This window comes from Hevea brasiliensis, chromosome 14, assembly GCF_030052815.1.
Source record: "Hevea brasiliensis isolate MT/VB/25A 57/8 chromosome 14, ASM3005281v1, whole genome shotgun sequence".
Lineage (NCBI taxonomy): Eukaryota > Viridiplantae > Streptophyta > Magnoliopsida > Malpighiales > Euphorbiaceae > Hevea > Hevea brasiliensis.
The window spans coordinates 86,405,542-86,426,178 of NC_079506.1; the positions used below are offsets into that span (position 1 = coordinate 86,405,542).

At 33.9% G+C, this 20,637-nt stretch overlaps 2 protein-coding genes across 2 annotated transcripts; both read left to right on the top strand.

The window, feature by feature from the left end:
* The first annotated feature begins 644 nt into the window (after nt 1-644).
* On the top strand, nt 645-3,459 carry LOC131173055 (receptor-like protein Cf-9). The gene is made up of 3 exons (XM_058134706.1): nt 645-708; nt 847-3,350; nt 3,442-3,459. The coding sequence occupies exons 1-3, from the start codon at nt 645-647 to the stop codon at nt 3,457-3,459; spliced, it is 2,586 nt and encodes an 861-aa protein (XP_057990689.1).
* Nucleotides 3,460-6,086: 2,627 nt separating this feature from the next.
* LOC110661307 (receptor-like protein 43) lies at nt 6,087-7,449 on the top strand. Its single transcript, XM_058134707.1, has 2 exons — nt 6,087-6,711; nt 6,815-7,449. Exons 1-2 carry the CDS (start codon nt 6,087-6,089, stop codon nt 7,447-7,449), a joined length of 1,260 nt encoding a protein of 419 aa, XP_057990690.1.
* Nucleotides 7,450-20,637: the final 13,188 nt, after the last annotated feature.

Here is a 20,637-nt window from a genome sequence, read left to right on the forward strand (position 1 = left end):
TAAATCCACATATATCTCTTTTGATTTGAAACAACAATGGACCATTACTTTGCCCAAAACGCTGTTGTAATTCTTCCCAAAGTTCTTGAGCAGAATTAGTATACAAAAAGGCTTCAACAATTTCTTTTGATATAGCATTCAAAATCCAAGAAACAACCATACTATCTACCCTTAACCATCTCTCAAAGGAAGGTGAGTCAGCAGCAGGCTTAACACATTTCCCATTAATAAAACTCAACTTATCTTTAGCTCTAAGAGCTATCACCATAGATCTACTCCATGAAAGGTAATTATGACCAGTCAATAGTGTGCTTACCAGAATGAGACTAGGATGATCTGAGTTTTGCAAATACAACGGATCGCTGGTAAGGCTATTTTGACCTTCAACTCCTATCTCACTTTTCACCCCTGATGTCTCATCTATCAAACTCATATTGCAGAGTATACAAAGGAATTTACAGAAAAACAGGCAAAGTAACAAGAACAAAGAATCACAGCTTTCAAGCAGCAAAGTAACAAGAACAAAGAATCACAGCTTTCAAGTAGAAAAACAGGCAAAGTAACAAAAACAAAGAATCACAGCCTTCAGGCTCTGATACCATGTAGAAACTGAGGAAGAATTGCAAAGTAAAACATAGCTAGAAATGAGAGGAAATGGGAAGAGACCTTATTTCATATCTGTCAAGAATGACGTTTATATACAAAAAAGTAAGAGAAATATCTACACACGCTAACAGCATGCAAGCTGACGTGTTGGGCAGAAAAAAAAAAAAAAAAAATCTCCTAACAGACTCACAGCTCATTCCAGCTTATACCAAAAACATTTCTCTATTTACCTCCTAACAGACTCACAGCTCATTCCAGCTTATACCAAAAGCATTTCTCTATTTACAATTGATTCCCGCAACTACACTACAAAAGTTACATATTTACACTCTCCCTGGGAATCGTATTTCCCATACCCCAAGCCTTATCCCAAGACAGAGTCTTGGAAAGAGAGCACAGATTGCTGCTCGTGGGATGGGATCACCTGTGACTTAGAAACAGGTAATGTAATTGGCCTTCACCTTTCTAATAGCTTGCTTTTTGGTACCATCTATTCTAACAATCCTCTTTTCTTCCTTCTTCATCTCCAAAGCCTCGACCTCTCCTACAATGATTTCAACAATTCTCACCTTTCACCTCAGTTTGGCCAGTTTTTTAATTTAACGTATCTTAACCTTAGCTCTTCTAATTTTGGGGGCGAATTCCCTTCCGAAATTTCTTATTTGTCAGGTTTGGTGTCTCTTGATCTTTCTTTGAACGATTTTTTGATACTAGAAACCACTATTTTCAACAAGCTTGCTCAAAACCTAACCCAATTGCAAGAATTGGACTTGTCTTTTGTAAACATGTCTTTGGTCGCACCTAGTTCCTTGATGAATTTGTCTTCTTCTTTGACATATCTCAAACTTAGGTATTGTGGATTGCACGGAAAAATCCCAGATATCAGTCATCTATCCAAATTGGTTACACTTCATCTGTCATTTGTTTATTCCTATGGTCGTTCGATGATAGAAATAAAACCAATGACCTTTGACAGGCTTGTTAGAAATCTTACCAAGATAAGAGACTTTCGTTTACGTGGTGTAAACATGTCGATGGTGGCACCTAGTTCTTTGATGAATCTCTCTTCTTCTTTATCATCACTTGCACTTATATTATGTGAATTGCAAGGGAAATTCCCAGACAACATAATTCAACGACCAAACCTCCAATTGCTCTATTTAACGGACAATGAACATCTCACTGGTTCCTTACCTCGGCATAATTGGACTAACTCGCTCCGCTACTTGGTTCTTTCATGGACAAAAATTCCAGTATATTTAGACTATGATTTTATCGGAAATTTAAAGTCTTTAGAAACTTTGGGTCTCAGCGGCTGCAACTTTAGAGTTTCAAATTTGGAACTGCTAGGTGAGTTGACTCAACTCACTCAGCTGTCCCTTTCCGATAATAATTTCACTGGTCAAATTTCATCCTCATTTGGAAGCCTTAAGCAACTCTCCTCACTGGTCCTCTCCTATAACAATTTCAATGGTCAGATTCCTAATTATTTTACGAACTTCACACAACTTTCTTTTTTATCTTTATCAAATAATCGGTTTACAGGCCCCATCCCTGTCCAATTAGGCAGACTTTCATGTCTAGATTACCTGGATTTGTCCAATAACAAGTTGCATGGCCCAATTCCAAATTCAATTTTCAAACTTGTGGACTTGACTGTTCTCATTCTTTCATCCAATAACTTGACAGGAGAAGCCTCTCCTGCAACTTGCAAGCTAAAATCTCTTCAAATTCTTGACTTGTCAAACAATAGTTTGAACGGCTTCATCCCACAGTGTTTGGGAAATTTTAGCAACAATCTTTCAGTGTTGCATTTGGGCATGAACAAGTTTCATGGAACCATCCCTGAAACATTTTCAGTAGGCAGCAGCTTGAGATATTTGAACTTCAATGGCAATCAATTACAGAGGAAAATCCCACTGTCCATCTCCAATTGTAGAAATTTGGAAATATTAGATCTTGGAAACAATAATATAGATGACTCATTCCCGCATTTTCTAGGAACTCTTTCGAAGCTGCAAATTCTAATTCTAAAATCCAATAAACTCCATGGTTTGGTGAAAGGGCCTACTGCCAATTATTCGTTCTCAAAGCTACGAATTTTTGATCTCTCCCGTAACAAGTTGCATGGCCCAATTCCAAATTCAATTTTCAAACTTGTGGACTTGACTGTTCTCATTCTTTCATCCAATAACTTGACAGGAGAAGCCTCTTCTGCAGCTTGCAAGCTAAAATCTCTTCAAATTCTTGACTTGTCAAACAATAGTTTGAACGGCTTCATCCCACAGTGTTTGGGAAATTTTAGCAAAAGTCTTTCAGTGTTGCATTTGGGCATGAACAAGTTTCATGGAACCATCCCTGAAACATTTTCAGTAGGCAGCAGCTTGAGATATTTGAACTTCAATGGCAATCAATTACAGAGGAAAATCCCACTGTCCATCTCCAATTGTAGAAATTTGGAAATATTAGATCTTGGAAACAATAATATAGATGACTCATTCCCGCATTTTCTAGGAACTCTTTCGAAGCTGCAAATTCTAATTCTAAAATCCAATAAACTCCATGGTTTGGTGAAAGGGCCTACTGCCAATTATTCGTTCTCAAAGCTACGAATTTTTGATCTCTCCCGTAACATGTTTAGCGGACCTTTACCTGCAGAGTATTTCGATAATTTCAAAGCAATGGTGAACTCTGATGTGAAAATGGAATACATGCGGGACCCAAATAATTCTTATGATTATTCTGTGAGTCTGACACTCAAAGGATTGGAGATTGAGTTGGTGAAAATCCAAACGCTTCTTACAACCATTGATTTGTCTGGTAATAAATTCACAGGAAAAATCCCACAGTTGATTGGAAAGCTTAAAGCACTTAAGCAACTCAACTTATCTCACAATCAACTCACAGGCAATATTCAACCCTCACTGGGGAATTTGAGCAATTGGTAGATTTGACTTTTCTACAGGTATTTCGCGTTTCACACAATCGACTTGAAGGACCCATACCTGAAGGAAATCAATTCAACACATTCGACAACACTTCATACGAGGAAAATTTGGGATTATGTGGATTTCCGCTAGAAAAATGTAACAGCAGGGAGAGCCAACAATCAGCAGCATCAAAAGAAGATGATTCTGAGTCTAAAATTGGATTTGGGTGGAAAGCTGTATTGGCGGGGTATGGATGTGGGTTAATATTTGGTATAGCAATGGGATATGTTGTGTTTAAAACAAGAAATCCTGCATGGTTTGTGAGGATGGTTGAAGGATTTCAAAAGCCAAAAAGGTTCAAAAACTAAGATAGTTCATACAAGAAAAACTTACTAATGGAGTTAGCCTTTTCAGGTAATATTTCATGATATTTCTTGTTTCATAATCTCTGCTTCATATATCAACATAATTTTTTTTTTAATTATTCATATTAATTGTTAATCGGCACTATACTTGACCTTATTTTTCTGTTAAGAAGTAGAACTATGAGCTTGTGTCATTATAATTGCAAGTAATTATCCATTTGGCATAAAATTTATGCAGTTTTTATCTCTTTTGTGGTAAATTCTTACTTTGTTAGCTACATTACAGCCAAACAGAGATGCAGTCTGAGATGTAATGTGCAGGAAGTCTATGCATAGCAATAGCTGGATCAGAATAGCAGCTCTGGAGTGAGGGACAAATCTGGAGTCAGAATTATAGATTAAAGTTTCTGTTGTTTTCGTGATAAATAAAGATTTTCCACAATTATATTCCTTGGGAATTGGTGTGGAAACTCTGTATAATCTGATGTTGTAATGTTTAGACTGAGTTCCTTTCAAAATTGGCCTAATGTATGGAAGTTTATCAGTAATCTTTTCTATTTAAATAATAATTAAACATGGCATAACTTAAAAATTAGAAATTAATTATCATTTCATTTATCTAATAATTATCTTTTCTTTCTTTCACCACTTGGGTGGATAGGTTCGAATCAAAACGAAACCATCCCAAGATTTTTGCCTCAACCACTTGTCTTTACAGAAGCAATAAACTATATTATGTGCTTGTATACATTTGGTTGTTTTTGCGAACCCTTCGGGAAGTGATATTCCCAAACATTACACTCATGTCTGGGCTGAGTTCCATTTCCCATTGGCCTTAATTATATGTTGTTGGTTATTTTTATACATTTCTTTTTAGATTTACACATAGTGAGGCTACAGAGCATTAGCAAGTGTCTTGAGTTTGTTGGGCTTGGCATGTTCTTGACAGCCTGTGTAGTTTAAATTGAAGGCTTCAATTCAAAATTGAGAGAGCCCAGACCATGTTTTGGTTAGGGGACAGCACTATAAAAGGACATATTTTTCATCAATTGGAGCCCAAAATACTTTGTTACTTGTGTAATTTGTTAATATTTTACTAATTCTCAATTCCCTCAATTAAGATCAATATATTAATTTTAATACCATGCTGTAGTAAACCCTTAGTTTTCTTTATTTGTTATAGTTATGGAGAAGATTAAAGAATTCTAAGTAGTACGAAGTCTATACACATTTCTTTATGTATTACAAAGGTTTAAGCAATAGTATAATACCAATTAATTACTTTATTAAATTAAACATTATTTCTCTTCAAAAACATGACTTTATTACAAAACAGCCAATACATGGCTGTATGACATGAAATAATCAATTGCTTAAACTATATAATAACCAGTATAAATGAGTTAAGTCATTGTTATTAGAATAGACGAGTCAAGAAATTGTTTAAAGGAAAAGAAAGACTAGAAACTAACATCTGATAATTTGCAAATTCATTCATGGGATTATAAATAGCAATACTCAAACACATCTTTCTTATGTCAACTTTCAAATTTAGCTTTCCACTTCCACTTCTAAATTTCTCCACGAAAATGGGGAGTCTGCCATGGCTTGCTCACTTTCTCTGGTTCCTTTGGTTTCACTTGCATTTTCAAGCTTCTTCTTCACTATCTTTTTCTTCCAATTCCACTGCTTCAATGTTGCGCCAACATAACCAGAGTCTCGCCTTACTCCAGTTCAAGAAAACCTTTTCCAATTGGAATTCCCTTTATACCAAAACAAAATCTTGGAAAGAGGGCACAGATTGCTGTTGGTGAGTGGGGTCATTTGTGACGTAGGTACAGGTAATTTAATTGGCCTTAACCTTTCTGCCAGCTTGCTCTATGGTACCATCCATTCTAATAATAGTCTTTTCTCCCTTCGTCATCTCCAAAAGCTTGAACTCTCTTTCAATGATTTTAACAACTCTCAAATTGTATCTCAATTTGGGCATCTTTCAAATTTAACATATCTTAGCCTAAGTTTCTCAGATTTCGTGGGCCGTATTCCTTTAGAAATTTCTTATCTGTCTAAACTGGTATTTCTTGATCTTTTTGGGAACTATGATTTGATATTAGAAACCACTTCTTTTAAAAAGCTTGTTCAAAACATAACCCAGTTACAGGAGTTGGACTTGAGGTTTGTAAACATGTCTTTGGTCGCACCTAGTTCCTTACCTAGGCATGATTGGAATAATTCTCTCCAGTCCTTGTCTCTTTCTAGAACAAAGATTCAAATACATTTAGAACATGACTTTATCAGTAATTTAAAGTCTCTGGAAACTTTGGATCTCAGTGCCTGCAACTTTGAAGGTTCAAATTTGGAATTGTTTGATAAGTTGACCCAACTCATTGAGTTGCGCCTCTCTCATAATAATTTCAGTGGTCAAATTCCATCTTCAGTTGAAAATCTTAAGAAACTCTTGGAATTAGACCTCTCTCATAACAATTTCAATGGTCAGATTCCCTCCTCATTTGAAAACCTCCAACAACTTCATGTTTTGTACCTCCAAAATAACAATCTCAGTGGTCAAATTCCTACTTACTTTACAAACTTCACACAACTTTCTCTTTTCTCTTTATCAAATAATCTGTTTACTGGCCCCATGTTCCAAGTAGACAGGCTTTTAAGTCTATACTACCTTGATTTATCCAATAACTTGTTAAATGCAACAATACCAGCCTCTCTGGTTACCCTACCTCGACTGTACACCATAGTCCTCAACAGTAACCAACTCACCTGTAATTTTGGTCCATTCAAGGATAATCAATTGGGTTATTGATTTAGGCAATAACAAGTTGCATGGCCCAATTCCAAGTTCAACTTCCAAACTTGTGTACTTGAGTTTTCTCATTCTTTCATCCAATAAATTGGTAGGAGAAGTCCCTTCTACAACATGCAAGCTGAAATCTCTCCATATTCTTGGCTTGTCAAGCAATTGTTTGAATGGCATCATCCCACAATGTTTGGGAAATTTTAGCAACGCCTTTTCGATGTTGCATTTGGGCATGAACAATTTCCAAGGAACCATTCCTGAACCATTTTCAGTGGGCTGCAGCTTGAGATATTTGAATTTCAATGGCAGTCAATTGCGAAAGAGAGTCCCACTGTCCATCTCCAATTGTAAAATTTGGGAAATCTTAGATCTTGGCAACAATCGTATAGATGGCACATGTCCTCATTTTCTGGAAACTCTTCCTGAGTTGCAAGTTCTAGTGCTCCAATCCAATGAACTCCATGGCATGGTGAAAGGATCCTCTACCAATTACTCGTTCTCAAAGCTACAAAATTTTGACCTCTCCAATAACATGCTTAGTGGGCCTTTACCTGCAGAGTATTTCAATAATTTCAAAGCAATGATGAATGTTGATGTGAAAATGAAATACATGGGTTCACCAAATTATAATTATGATTATTCAGCGAGTCTGACGCTCAAAGGATTGAAGATTGAATTGGTGAAAATTCAAACACTTCCCACAACCATTGATTTGTCAAGAAACAAACTACGATAAAATATGAAATGGATTTAACTATTTTGTTACTGCTTAATACTCAATTCAGCTCAACTCAACTAAGTCTTTATTCTAAAAATTTATTGCGGTCGGCTATATGAATTCTCTTTCTCCACTCTAGATGATTTTGGATTAAATCCTTGGAAATGTGTAATGCTTCTAGGTCATGTTGTACTACTCTTCTCCAAATCAATTTAGGTCTACCCCTTCTTTTCTTTATATCCTCTAACCCAATGTGTTCTACTTATCTAACTGGAGCTTCCGTATATTTGCGCTTCACATGACCAAACCACCCCAATCTCTTTTCTCTCAACTTATCCTCAATTAACACTACTCCTACCTTTTCTCTAATACTCTTATTATGGACTTTATCTATTCTAGTATGGTCACTCATCCACCTTAACATTCCCATCTCCGCAACTCTTATCTTAGACACATATGACTTCTTCATTGCCCAATACTCACTGTCATATAACATGGCCGGTCATATGGTTGTACAATTTAATTTTCCTTTCAATTTATTGAGAATCTTGTAATCACATAAAACTCTCGTGGCACGTCTCCACTTTAACCATCCGGCTTTAATCCTATAACTAACATCCTCCTCATATCCCCCATCTACTTGAAGAATTGAGCTGAGATATTTAAAGTGATTACTTTTGGGCAATACCGCTCTTTCCAAACTAACTCCTTCCCTATCACCAGTTCGCCTTCATTGAACTTGCAATGCAAGTATTTTGTCTTCGTTCTACTTAACTTAAAGCCATTTGACTCTAGAATACTTTTTCAAAGCTCTAACTTTCTATTAACTCCTCGTGTATCATATATCAGAACTATATTATCCGCAAACATCATGAACCAAGGGATACTCTCTTGTATATGTTTCATCAATTTATCTAGAACTAATATAAAAAGGTAAGGGCTTACAGTTGAATCTCGGTGTAATCTAACTAAGATAGGAAATCTCTTGTGTCTCCTCCCACTGTACGCACAATAGTAGTTGCTCCTTCATATATATCTTTCAACACTTGTATATACCTAATAGATACCCTTTTTTATTCTAACACTCTCCATAAGACATCTCTTAGAACACTATCATAAGTCTTCTCCAAATCGATAAAAACCATATGTAGATCCTTTTTCACATCTTTATATTTCTCCATCAAGCTTCTAATGAGAAAGATCACTTTCATAGTTGAACGACCAGGCATGAAGTCAAATTGATTGAGAGAGATAGAAGTATCATAACGTAGTCGATGTTCCACAACTCTCTCCCACAACTTCATAATATGATTCATGAGTTTAATTCCCCTATAGTTTGAGTAACTCTGTATGTCTTCCTTATTTTTAAAAATAGGTACTAAAATACTCATCCTCTATTCATCATGCATTTTTTTTTAGTTTAGAATCTTATTGAACAATTTAGTTAATCGTGCCACTCCCATATCTCCCAAACACTTTCACACTTCAAAATTTGTCACTGCTTAATAATGGGAGATAATTGGTGTTCATCTTTGTGGCTTTACCTATGCTGATAATGAAATTCACAACTCACACCTAGGCAGGGGGAGGTGGTTTATAGGTGGTTATGCAATTTTTGCCTTTAGCATCACATGATAAAAGGTGCACTAGTTGATTTAGTTTATTCAATTTCTCAAGTTGCCAATACAATGTGTTCCTATCTAGTTGATTTAGTTTATTCAAATTCTCAAGTTGCAAATACAATGTGTTCCTATATGATTATGATCGAGTTTATAACAGATGGATCATGATGAACGAGAACTGTGCTAAGATTCTTTGCCTTTTTTGATATTCATATGTATGTTTCACTTGATTACTTTTGCTTGTCACAGCTTTCTTGAAAAATGAGGTCGGAAAGCTTGTTCTTTGTGAAAAATGATGTTGAAGATAAAGTAACTTAAAAATAAAGTTACAGTGATGAAATTCGGTTAGCTTATAAAAAATAACTCATAAATTGGTGATTCAATTACATGTTAATCCAACAACTTAAATGATCCAATTTGAAATTATTTATTACATTTTAATTGATTTAATTAATTTTATTTTGATAAAACAATTAAATTTATAAAAATAAGTTTTTAATTTGAAATAATCCACCATTCACAAATTGATTTGAATTTAATATAATTTCTTTTTTTTATAATACTTAATAAATAACTTAAATTAACTCACCACCTAAGCATAGCATGGACCAGCGTTGTGGCCCGGCCTTTGTATTTCCCTCTCTTAGGCCCCACTACCAAGACTTAAGCTTCCTGTCTCCACGCCAACATTACGATGTTCCAAAAGCCATGGGCCATGGCATTTTAACGTTATCAAATCAACAATCAAGCCCGGTGATAATATTCCTGGATTTGGTAAAATTTTAATTCCATCCACTAATTAAATTATAATTCATCAACATAAAATGATTCATAGTCTATTTTGATTCGTTAAAAAATTTGAAATGAAGTGAACTTGAAATTTTAACTTAAAGTATAATTTATTAAAATTATTTTTTTTAATTTGATATAATTTATAACTCACAAATTTACTCAATTTAATTCAAAATTTAATAAAAAGTAATTTAAATTAATTCACAACCTAAGTTGCATATTTATTAAGATCTGTAGTGGTAATAGAGAGATCTAATATAAATCTTGTAACTTTTATCTGTTTTAGTGTAGTGTAAGATTTAAAAAAAAAAAAAACACAAAAATTAAAACTTAGAGATTGCAAAGAAATTATAATATATACATTTTATCATATTGAAAATTTTTTGCTTTGTGTTTTGTTTGTGGGTACAAATTTTATAGTAAAAACTCATATATTTTATATCTTGAACTTCATTTGCTTTATGTAAAATATTTTTCTTAAAAATTTTTTTAATATTTTTTAGTATTTAAGGCGCTTAAAAAAAAAAAGTTGACAAAATTTTCAGGTCAAAAAAATTAAACTATTTTTTTTAAAAAAATATTTTTTAAAAAATAAAAAACTATTTTTATTTTTAAATTTTAATAATCTTATTAAAATATAACAACACCATACATATATGACATAAATACATGCTATTATTTTAACATTACTACTAAATAATAAAAAAATATTTTTATTAAAAATATTTTTTAAAAAAATATTTTCTATATTTTATTTAATTTTTTTTTCTCAAAATAAAATGCTTCATTTATATATATATTTTTTTCTCTATACTTGTTTTTTGGGTAGAATTTCTCTATAGTAATATTGCATGTAATTTAAATTAATGTAGCTTGTCATAACATCTAATAATCAAAGAAAGGAAAAATAAGAAAACGTGTTTAATTGATATACGCCAAAGACTTTGGGATGCCAATGACATTAAGACATATTCTATTGTTAATCAAAGTCACAGTGGCTCTATTGTGATGGAGATACTCACGCAGTTAATTAAAATTAAAAAATATTTATATAAAAAAATAATTTATAGATTTTAAATTTAAATTTAATTATTATTATTATATAAATAAATAAAATCTCAAATAAATAATTTTATTATTTGCAAAATACAAATTGGTTAATAAAAATGGTGATTCAAGATATTATTCAATCTTCATTAGAAAAAGAAAAAGACTTATTAAAGTAATTCCTAACTTATTTTAATCTATGCAAAACTTAAAAAGACTCGTAATAATAGGTTTAATTCCGATCTGTTTAATTAACCTAACCATATAAATTTTGATTTAATTTTTTTAAAGAAATATTTTAACATAAATGATTCGCTATATTTAAAAATTAACTGGAAATTCTAATAAATAATTATATAAATTAATTTTATAAAATTTTATAAAATTTATTTATGTCAAACAAACACTTAAATTGATTTGAAATTCAAATTTAATTTTATTTTACTTTTGAAGGTCTCAAACACAATCCCACTTGAGATACTTCCCCAATTTCTATCTTATCAAGCTTTTGGATGTTTAGGGACCATTTGAAAAAATGTCTGTGGTAAATGTATAAGAAGTGTTCAATGGATTAAGAAGGGAGGCGAATTGATTGAAAAACACAAATCAAATCATTGGCTTTTGTCTCTGCAAAATGGACAAGGGAAAATAGAGTGTTGAAGCCATTAAAATCTATGCCTTAGCATTCAAGACCATACTTGTCTTGACAGAAGCAGCCAATTATTACCATGTACTTGTATACTTAATTTGTGAGTTATATTTTGAGAGAATTGCATGACTGATTTGTGAGGGAGAAAAATAATTAGTGTATATAATTATTATTTTTTATTAGTGAATTTATTTAATAGAGTAGATTTATGTTAAATTTATTAAATTTTGTGTTAGTATAATTATAGTAATTAGTATTATTATAGGAGATTTGTGTAGCATAATTACAGTAATTAGTATGATTATAGGAGATTTATATAGCATAATTACAACAATTATTATTCTTATCAAAATTAACTCATATTTTCATGTATAAATAGATGTAATATCTCTGTAAATAAGATATAGACAAATACACAATCCTTTCCTTCATTACTTGTATTTTTTCTTCTAACATGGTATCAGAGCCGTAAAGCTTTTATTTCTAGTTTCTGGGGTCTCTCTTCTCTCTTTACAACCTGTTTTGGTTCATTTTTTCATTCCTGTTATTATACCATTTATTTTTTTTTTCTCCTCATCTTGTTATCAATGAAGAAATCTGATATTTCAAAACCTATTGCAACAGTTCTGACTGGTTCCAACTATAATCTTTGGGTTCAAGGAATGAAAAGTTTTTTGATAGGTCGCAAGCTTTGACGTATTGTTACCGGAGATATCACTACGCCGACAAGAGAGAACGATGAAACTGATGCAAAATTTACTGACTGTCTTGAGGATTGGGATAGTAAAAATCATCAGATTATCACCTGGTTTCGCAATACCTCTATCTCGTCCATCCACATCCAATTTGCTAATTATGACTCTGCAAAAGAAATCTAGGATTTTTTTACTAATCGATATCAGACCACTGGACTTGTCCACTATTATCAGTTGTGGACTACTCTTCATAATCTGAAACAAGAAGCAGGTCAATCTGCGAATAATTTTTTTGCCCAGGTCCAACCCATTTGGAATCAAATATCTCAAGCCAAAATCAGTGAAGATCATCTTCATCTTATTCAAGTTCTAATGGCTCTTCGATCAGAATATGAGGCCGTTCGAGCATCCTTGCTACATCGAAATCCACTCCCATCATCGGATACTGCTATTCAAGAGATTATTTTTTAAGAGACTCATCTCAGTTTGGATAAAACTCCTCAATTTGAAACTGCTCTTGCAACTACTCGATTCTCACATTAGAAATCTGGCCATCAACTCTGTAAGAATTGTAATCAAATTGGTCATGCTTTTGCATATTGTCCTACTATAGAATGCAAATATTGTCATGGTTACGGTCATATTCTTGAACATTGTCCCACACGCCCTCCAAGAACAAAAGGAGGGCATTCTAAATTCAAGAATGTCTCAAAGCCTGGATCTTTCTCTGTCACTGCTATTGCTGCTACTGAGGGTTCTACTGCCATCACCATGAGTGATATTGAGGCACTATTCAAACAGGTTATCTCTTCTAATTCTCCTGCTGCCATGTCTGCCACTCCAGGTAATTCTTATTGGCTTTTTGACTCTGCATATTGTAATCATATGACCACTAATCTTAAATTCTTATCTTCTGCAAAACCTGTATCTTCCTTACCACCAATCCATACTGCAAATGGTATTAAAATGAACATCACACATACTAGTCACGTGTTTACCTCAAATCTTCATCTCCTTGACACCTATTATATCCCTAATTTGGCACTCAATCTTATTTTGTTGGTCAGTTGTGTGAAAAAGGACTAAATATTATTTTTTCTCCCCATGGTGTCCAGGTACAAGATCCACAAACGAGACAGATTCTTGGGGAGGGTCATAGAGTGGGTTGATTATTTGAGCTTGCATCTTTACATCTTCCTCAGAGATTTGTGTCTGCAGCTACAATCCCTAATTCCTCCATTCACCAATGGCATCTTCATCTTGGTCATGCTTCTGCCAGTAAAATTCAACCTTTAATTTCTCGTGGATTATTGGGATCTACTAAGTTTGAGTCATTTAATTATTTAAATTGTTAGTTTGCAAAACAACCTGCATTATCTTTTTCTCATAATAATACTACTTCAGACACTCCTTTTGGTTTAATTCATTCTGACATTTGGGGTCCTTCTCCTATTTCTTCAATAAATGGTTTTCGTTATTTTGTGATATTTATTGATGATTATTCTCGGTTTACTTGGATATATTTTTTAAAACATCGATCTGAGTTATCACAAATTTACATCACATTTACAAAAATGATTAAAACTCAGTTCTCTTGTGATATTAAAATTCTCCAAACAAACAATGCCATGGAATATCGGGATTCTTCTTTACTTCAGTTTCTTAGTCAACAAGGCACCGTTATTCAACGTTCTTATCCTCACACCTCTCAACAGAATGGGCGAGCCGAACGCAAGCATCGCCATATTCTTGATTCTCTACGTACTCTTCTTCTTTCTGCCTCATGTCCAGAAAAATTTTGGGGAGAAGCAGCTCTTCATGCTGTTTATATTATTAACCGTCTTCCTACCTTGGTTCTTCATAATTTATCTCCTTTTGAAAAGTTATTTGGACAACCTCCTGACTATTCCATCCTTAAACCTTTTGGATGTGTTTCTTTTGTTCTTTTACAACCTCATGAACATACCAAATTAGAACCCCATGCTCGTCTATGTTGTTTTCTTGGCTATGGCATTGAACACAAAGGGTATCGTTGTTAAGATCCTGTTTCTAATAAGTTACGCATCTCTCGTCATGTTACCTTTTGGGATAATACTATGTTCTCTTCTCTTTCCAAATTTCATCACTCTGTCAATACTGACTCTCTATTTTCATTGACTCCTCCAAAGAGCTGTTTCCAAGTCTTGATCTAGGTGATTGTGATGTACTGAATATTAGCCCAACTACACCTGCCCCTGTTGAATCTGCACTAGTTGTTGATCCAGTACCTGCGCCTGCATCTCCTCCTAGCACTACTCTTCGTCGTTCTACTCGTGTAAGAGAAACTCCTCATTATCTTTCTAATTTTCACAGTTACTCTACTATTGCAACCCTTCATGAGCCTCGTTCTTATCGTGAGGCAAGTACTGACCCTCTTTGGCAGCAAGCTATGACTGATGAACTTCAAGCTTTAGAGAAAACTCATACTTGAGATTTAGTTGATCTTCCACCAAACAAGGCCCCTATTGGTTGCAAATGGATATACAAAATCAAGACCCATTCTGATGGAACTATTGAACGTTACAAAGCTCTCTTAGTAGCTAAAGGGTACACTCAAGAGTATGGTATTGACTAGGAAGAAACTTTTGCTCCAGTGGCCCGATTAACATCTATTCACAGTCTCTTAGCTATTGTTGCAGTTCGTAAATGGAAACTTTTCCAGATGGATGTCAAAAATGCTTTTCTTCATGGTGATTTAACAGAAGAGGTTTATATGCATCCTCCTCCTGGTTATCATTCTCCTCATAAGGTTTGCAAACTTCGGCGAGCCTTATATGGATTAAAACAAGCTCCCAGGGCCTGGTTTGCCAAATTTAGTTCCACTCTTGCTCAACTTGGTTTTCTCTCTAGTTCACATGATTCTGCATTATTCACTTGCTGAACTGACAGTGGTATTGTTCTTCTATTGCTTTATGTTGATGATATGATAATAACAAGAGATGATTCATCTGGTATTTCAGAGTTATAACATTATCTCAATCAGCATTTTGAAATGAAAGACCTGGGTTCTCTCAGCTATTTTTTGGGTCTTGAAGTTTCTCAAAATTCTGATGGCTATTATCTATCTCAAGCCAAGTATGCATCCGACTTACTTTCTCAAGCAGGCATCACTGATAGCAAAACAGTATCAACCCCGATAGAACTCAATTGCAAACTTACACCTCTTGATGGCATTCCTCTAGATGATCCTACTTTATATCGATAGCTTGTCAGAAGTCTTGTTTATCTCACAGTTACTCGACCTGATATTTCATATGCTGTTCATCTGGTCAGCCAGTTTATGTCTGCTCCTCGCTCAACTCATTTCTCTGCAGTACTTCGAATCCTTTGTTATATCAAAGGCACTCTTTTTCATGGTTTGCACTTTTCCGCTAACTCCTCCCTAGTATTATCTGGCTACTCTGATGCTAATTGGGCTGGTGATCTGACAGATCGTCGCTCTACAACTGGTTATTGTTTCTTCTTGGGTACTTCTCTTATCTCTTGGCGTAGTAAAAAGCAAACTGTTGTTGCACGTTCTAGCACAGAATCTGAATATCGTGCTTTTGCTGATGCTACATCTGAATTACTTTGGTTACGATGGTTATTAACTGATTTGGGTGTCACTCATTCTTCTACCACAATGCTTCATTGCGATAATAGAAGTGCCATACAAATTCCTCATAATGATGTATTTCATGAGCGTACCAAAGACATCGAAATTGATTATCATTTTGTACGTCATCATGTTGCTCATGACACCATATGTTTGATTCCGGTCTCCTCTATCAGCCAAACTGCTGATATATTCACCAAAACGCATCCTCCCGCTCGCTTTCAAGATCTCTTAAGCAAACTCAAGTTGGCACCTGTGCTACCACCTTGAGATTGAGGGAGGGTGTTAGCATAATTACAGTAATTAGCATGATTATAGGAGATTTGTGTAGCATAATTACAGCAATTATTATTATTGTCTAAATTAGCTCATATTCTCATGTATAAATAGATGTAATATCTCTGTAAATAAGATATAGATAAATACACAATCCTTTCCTTCATTACTTGTATTCTTTCTTCTAACATTCTGTATTTCTTTAATTTTGTCTAGGTGGTTTTCAATTGCTAGATTTGTCACTAATCCATAATTAAAAATATTAGTAGCTAGGATTTTACTTCATACATTGATGGATTCCTCCTAATGAGGATAAAATTTTTATTCTGGAGTCACTATAACACCATTAACCGAAATTGATATGAAAAAAATTTTATACTTTTACATAATAAAAAATATTTACATATTTGAAATAACAAACGTTTTAAACATTACAATTTACAAAATTATGAAGTTTCACTTAATCACAAATGAAAAAGAAAATATTTCCTAAAAAAAAAAAAAAAATAATCCCCAACTCCAAATTCTTAAAATCAAAATCCCTAAACTTGAAATTGTTATAGCATATGCATAAATGATTGCATTAATTATCTAAATCAACTAATTAGTATGTTTAAATGTATAAGGAATGAGAATTTCTCAAGTATAACTCTACCTAACTGTTAATTGTGACGGTGAAAGTTATTTCATAGAAAACACTATTTCTTGCCATATAATCCACCGAATATTACACAATGATGACATCTCCTTTGAAAAGAAAAAGAAAATCACTACCTTGTGACATATTGCATTAATTGGTTAAAGCCATTGTCATGGGTCATGAATTTTTAGGAACACTTGAACTTAGCTCAATGTTGATTGGATGGTGAAGACATTTTCTCTTTCAGCTACTTGGTCAACATCTCACTTCCATTTGTCTAAGGGATATTTTGCATATTTTGCATATTTAAGTATTTTAAGAAGTTCAAGGATACTTAATCAATGAAATAAAAAGTTGAAGGATTTTTATTAAAAATTTGTGTAAAATTGGAGAGATTTTGTATGACAATATTAGAAATAGTTGATTGAGTAATCTATTTAGCAATGACTTGTGTCAGTATAATATCAATATTTACAATTAAGAAGATAAGTAATGACATGAGAATCTATCTAATTAAATGCTCGTAGAAATAAATGTCATAGAAATTAACTTCCACTTGTTATGCGTAAACAATGTTATAAAAGATGGTAAAATATATAATTAAGTAATTAGTCAAATCAAAAATTAAATGATATGTCTAACAGTTAAAGAAAAGGAAAGTAAAGTAAAAAAACGTGTTTAACTTTAATTTATAGATGCCAAAGAATTTGGGATACCATTGCCACATACCAACAAAGACTTGTATGTTATTTATTAGTCTTAGTGGAGGCTACATCTTGATGGAGATATTTCTCTCATTAAAAGTAGGTATACTTTAACTATAGTTAAGAGTTTCAATTTGAATGTCTTTTATCATCATATAAATAAATAAATAAAATCTCAAATATATAATTTAATTATAACTTAAGATTATATATTTTATAGAACATACAAAAACTATTTTCATTGTATAACCTAATATATTCAATTTGGGTAATCCATTTGTTAAGAATAGAAGCTCCTTTTCTTACCAATAGGATTTGATTTTTCTATGGAGTATTCTAAAATTATTAATATGTTATGAAAGAATTTGCCCCTAAAATTTTCTCAAGGAGGAAACTAAATATTAATGTGTGAAAGCCAACTCGATAATATGCTAACCATAATGCAAAAAAGAAAAAATGTACAGCCTGATATATTCTTTATAACCTATTTAAAAATTGGGTGAATAAAAAGGGTGAATCAAGCAATTATTTGTCTTTATTAGGAAAAAAAAAAAAAAAAGCTTCTAAGCCTGCCTTAGAAACAAATGAAAATGATGCAAAATACCCTTCCTTTCCTTGAAAAAAAAGAAAAATTGTAACACCCCTAATTTTTAAATTTATTATTTTGTGGGTAAATATTAATATTTTATTTTATTTAAATTTAAGAAAATTATTTGAAATTTTTCAAATTTTAGAAATTGGGTTCGATTTTTCGAAAATATAAAACTTTGATGATTTTTAAAAGTTAATTTAAAGACCACGTAGCAAAACTAAAAATATATTTGGATTCTACCAATTTTTCTGAATTTTCTAAAATTTTTTTCGGAATTTTTGGGCCTCGTTTTTCGGTCCCAAGGCAAAGTAAAAATTCAAAATTTTGTATCATGAATCGGACTGGCCGAATCGAACTGGACCGGATCGGACAAGTAGAATTGGACTGGCTATTTCTTTTTCTTCTTCCTCCCTTGCGCGCGCGCCTGACGCTTCCTTTCTCTCTCCCATTTTCTCTCTCCTCTCTCCTCCTCTCGCCCGCTGCTGCCACCCCAGCCTTCCCCACTAGCCGGTGCGCCGCCCAGCCCAACCCCCTCGCTGGCCATCGCCTGAGGAGCCGAAAAAACACACCCGAAGATGCCCCAACGTGCAGCACGTCGTTTCGCCTTACCGGCCAAAATCCGGCCAATCCGGCCACCGATCGAATCGGGTCTTGTGTCAAACCTTATCTACAGCTCGAGAGCTTTCCATAGACACCAAGAACACCAAAATTCATTGAGCAGTTTGCCCAATTTTTGTCCAAAAAAATTTTAGCCCATTTCGATTTTTGACCAAATTTCTCGCAAACCGTGAACCCTATGAGAAAATCGAGAGTACCGGAGTGCTCCACTCGTCGAGAGTTTCGTGGCAATACCAATTTCAAAATTCTCCAACACTATTTTTCGGTGGGTCTCATGAAACTTCGTAGTGTTTTTCCGAGTACTAAATGAGCTTAGAAAATTTTGTAAAAATTATATACTAACCCCCGTGTTGTGGGCTTCGTGTCGGTATCTTCAATTCGTGGAAATTCAACAGTTGCCCAGGTTTGTAAATTTCGGGCCGGACAGACAGGCTACCAAAAAAATCTTGGAATTGGGTCAGGATTTTGGCTACCCCACTGTTTTCAGACGTCTCGAGTGCGTTTCAGGAGTCGGAATCAGCATAGGTAAACCCGGACCTTACTTTTTCTTAATTATCTAGTGCTTGAATTGGATTAAAAATCCATAGAATATTCATGGTAGCTTAGAAAATTATAATTTCTTTTGCATTAGCTTAGTAATATTGCTAAGGACCATGGGGCAAAGTTTTAGAATTTTTAGAGCTTATTTGGGTAGTTTTTGCAAAAGGATTAATTGTAAGGACTAAATTGTAATTTTTCATATTATAATTGTTGATTGTTTGGATGGGCCCAGAAGGGGCTATGTAATGTGAATGAGTTGTGGGTGTATGGTTTGTGGATATAGAAGTGCGTTTTAAGCCCTTTTGTAAGTTGGATAAGTCCTAGATATAGGAGAGATTCTGCCAGATTTTCGGCACGACTTAGGATATCTTTGATCTTTTCTTAGTTTGTATTGAGTCAAATATATTAAATAATTGTAATAAAATTATCAGGTGAGCCGGGACAGCCTTCCTCCTTCGCCCGGCCGCCACAGTGACTTCGGTTGAGTCTGTGAGTAAAATATTAATTTTAATTGTAATTTCGATATTATTATATATTCAAGCATGCCCATGCATCACTTTTAAATATGTATCTATGTAATTAAACACTAGGCAAGTTTTATATTGCATTCATAATTGTTGAAGTGCCATGGATATTGTTTGTGATAATTTGGAGCAGTGTGTGTGCGTGGCGTGTATGTGGTATAGTATTGGATATGGATAGGATAGGCAGACACGGCTTGAGAGACACTCGCTGGGACCCCATATTTGGTTTATTAAGCAAAAGTCCAGCTTGAGAGACACTCGCTGGCAGAGGTTGGATTAAGAGGGCTGTATAGGGGATCAGCTCCCATATATGTATTGTTTGACAGTGTTGGGTGTGTGAGTGCTCCGAATTGCCTTTTTGCTGTTATGATATGAAATTTATGACGATGTTGTATTTTACTCCACAGGGTGCATTAACTTTAGATAGCTATAGATATTATGATTAAAATTGATATTTTGCTCTCTGAGTCAAACGCTTACTCCTGTTCATTTATTTTTTCAGGCTACAGGATGATTATTTGTTGTGGCTAACCTGCTCTTCTTCTTCGTCCATTGATAGTATTTAATGTGTTTTGTACCGTTGAGTTAAATTTTGAGACTCCGCATGTGTTAGAAGCACTTATTTTATTTTGGACCTGTATTATAAAAGTTATGTTGGACCTGTAAAATTATTAACTGTATGCATAATGAGATTGGATGAGGGAGCTGAACTCCCATTTGAGTTATATCATTTTGATTATGTGAAGGGTGAGCTGAGCTCCCCAATTTATTATATTGTGTTTATAGGTCGGGCGAGTAAAAAACTCCCCGTTAAATGGTACATTTTATGGCCGGACTCTGTTCGGTTGAATTCTTGAAATTGGGCCCAAATGG

What these genes read in the sequence shown, in the direction of transcription:
- LOC131173055 (XM_058134706.1), top strand. Translation starts at nt 645, where the DNA reads ATGAGAGGAAATGGGAAGAGACCTTATTTCATATCTGTCAAGAATGAC. An exon ending in TGACGTTTATATACAAAAAA is followed by an intron (nt 709 to 846) that starts GTAAGAGAAATA and finishes ACCTCCTAACAG; the next exon opens with ACTCACAGCTCATTCCAGCT.
- LOC110661307 (XM_058134707.1), top strand. Translation starts at nt 6,087, where the DNA reads ATGTCTTTGGTCGCACCTAGTTCCTTACCTAGGCATGATTGGAATAAT. An exon ending in ATTCAAGGATAATCAATTGG is followed by an intron (nt 6,712 to 6,814) that starts GTTATTGATTTA and finishes ATAAATTGGTAG; the next exon opens with GAGAAGTCCCTTCTACAACA.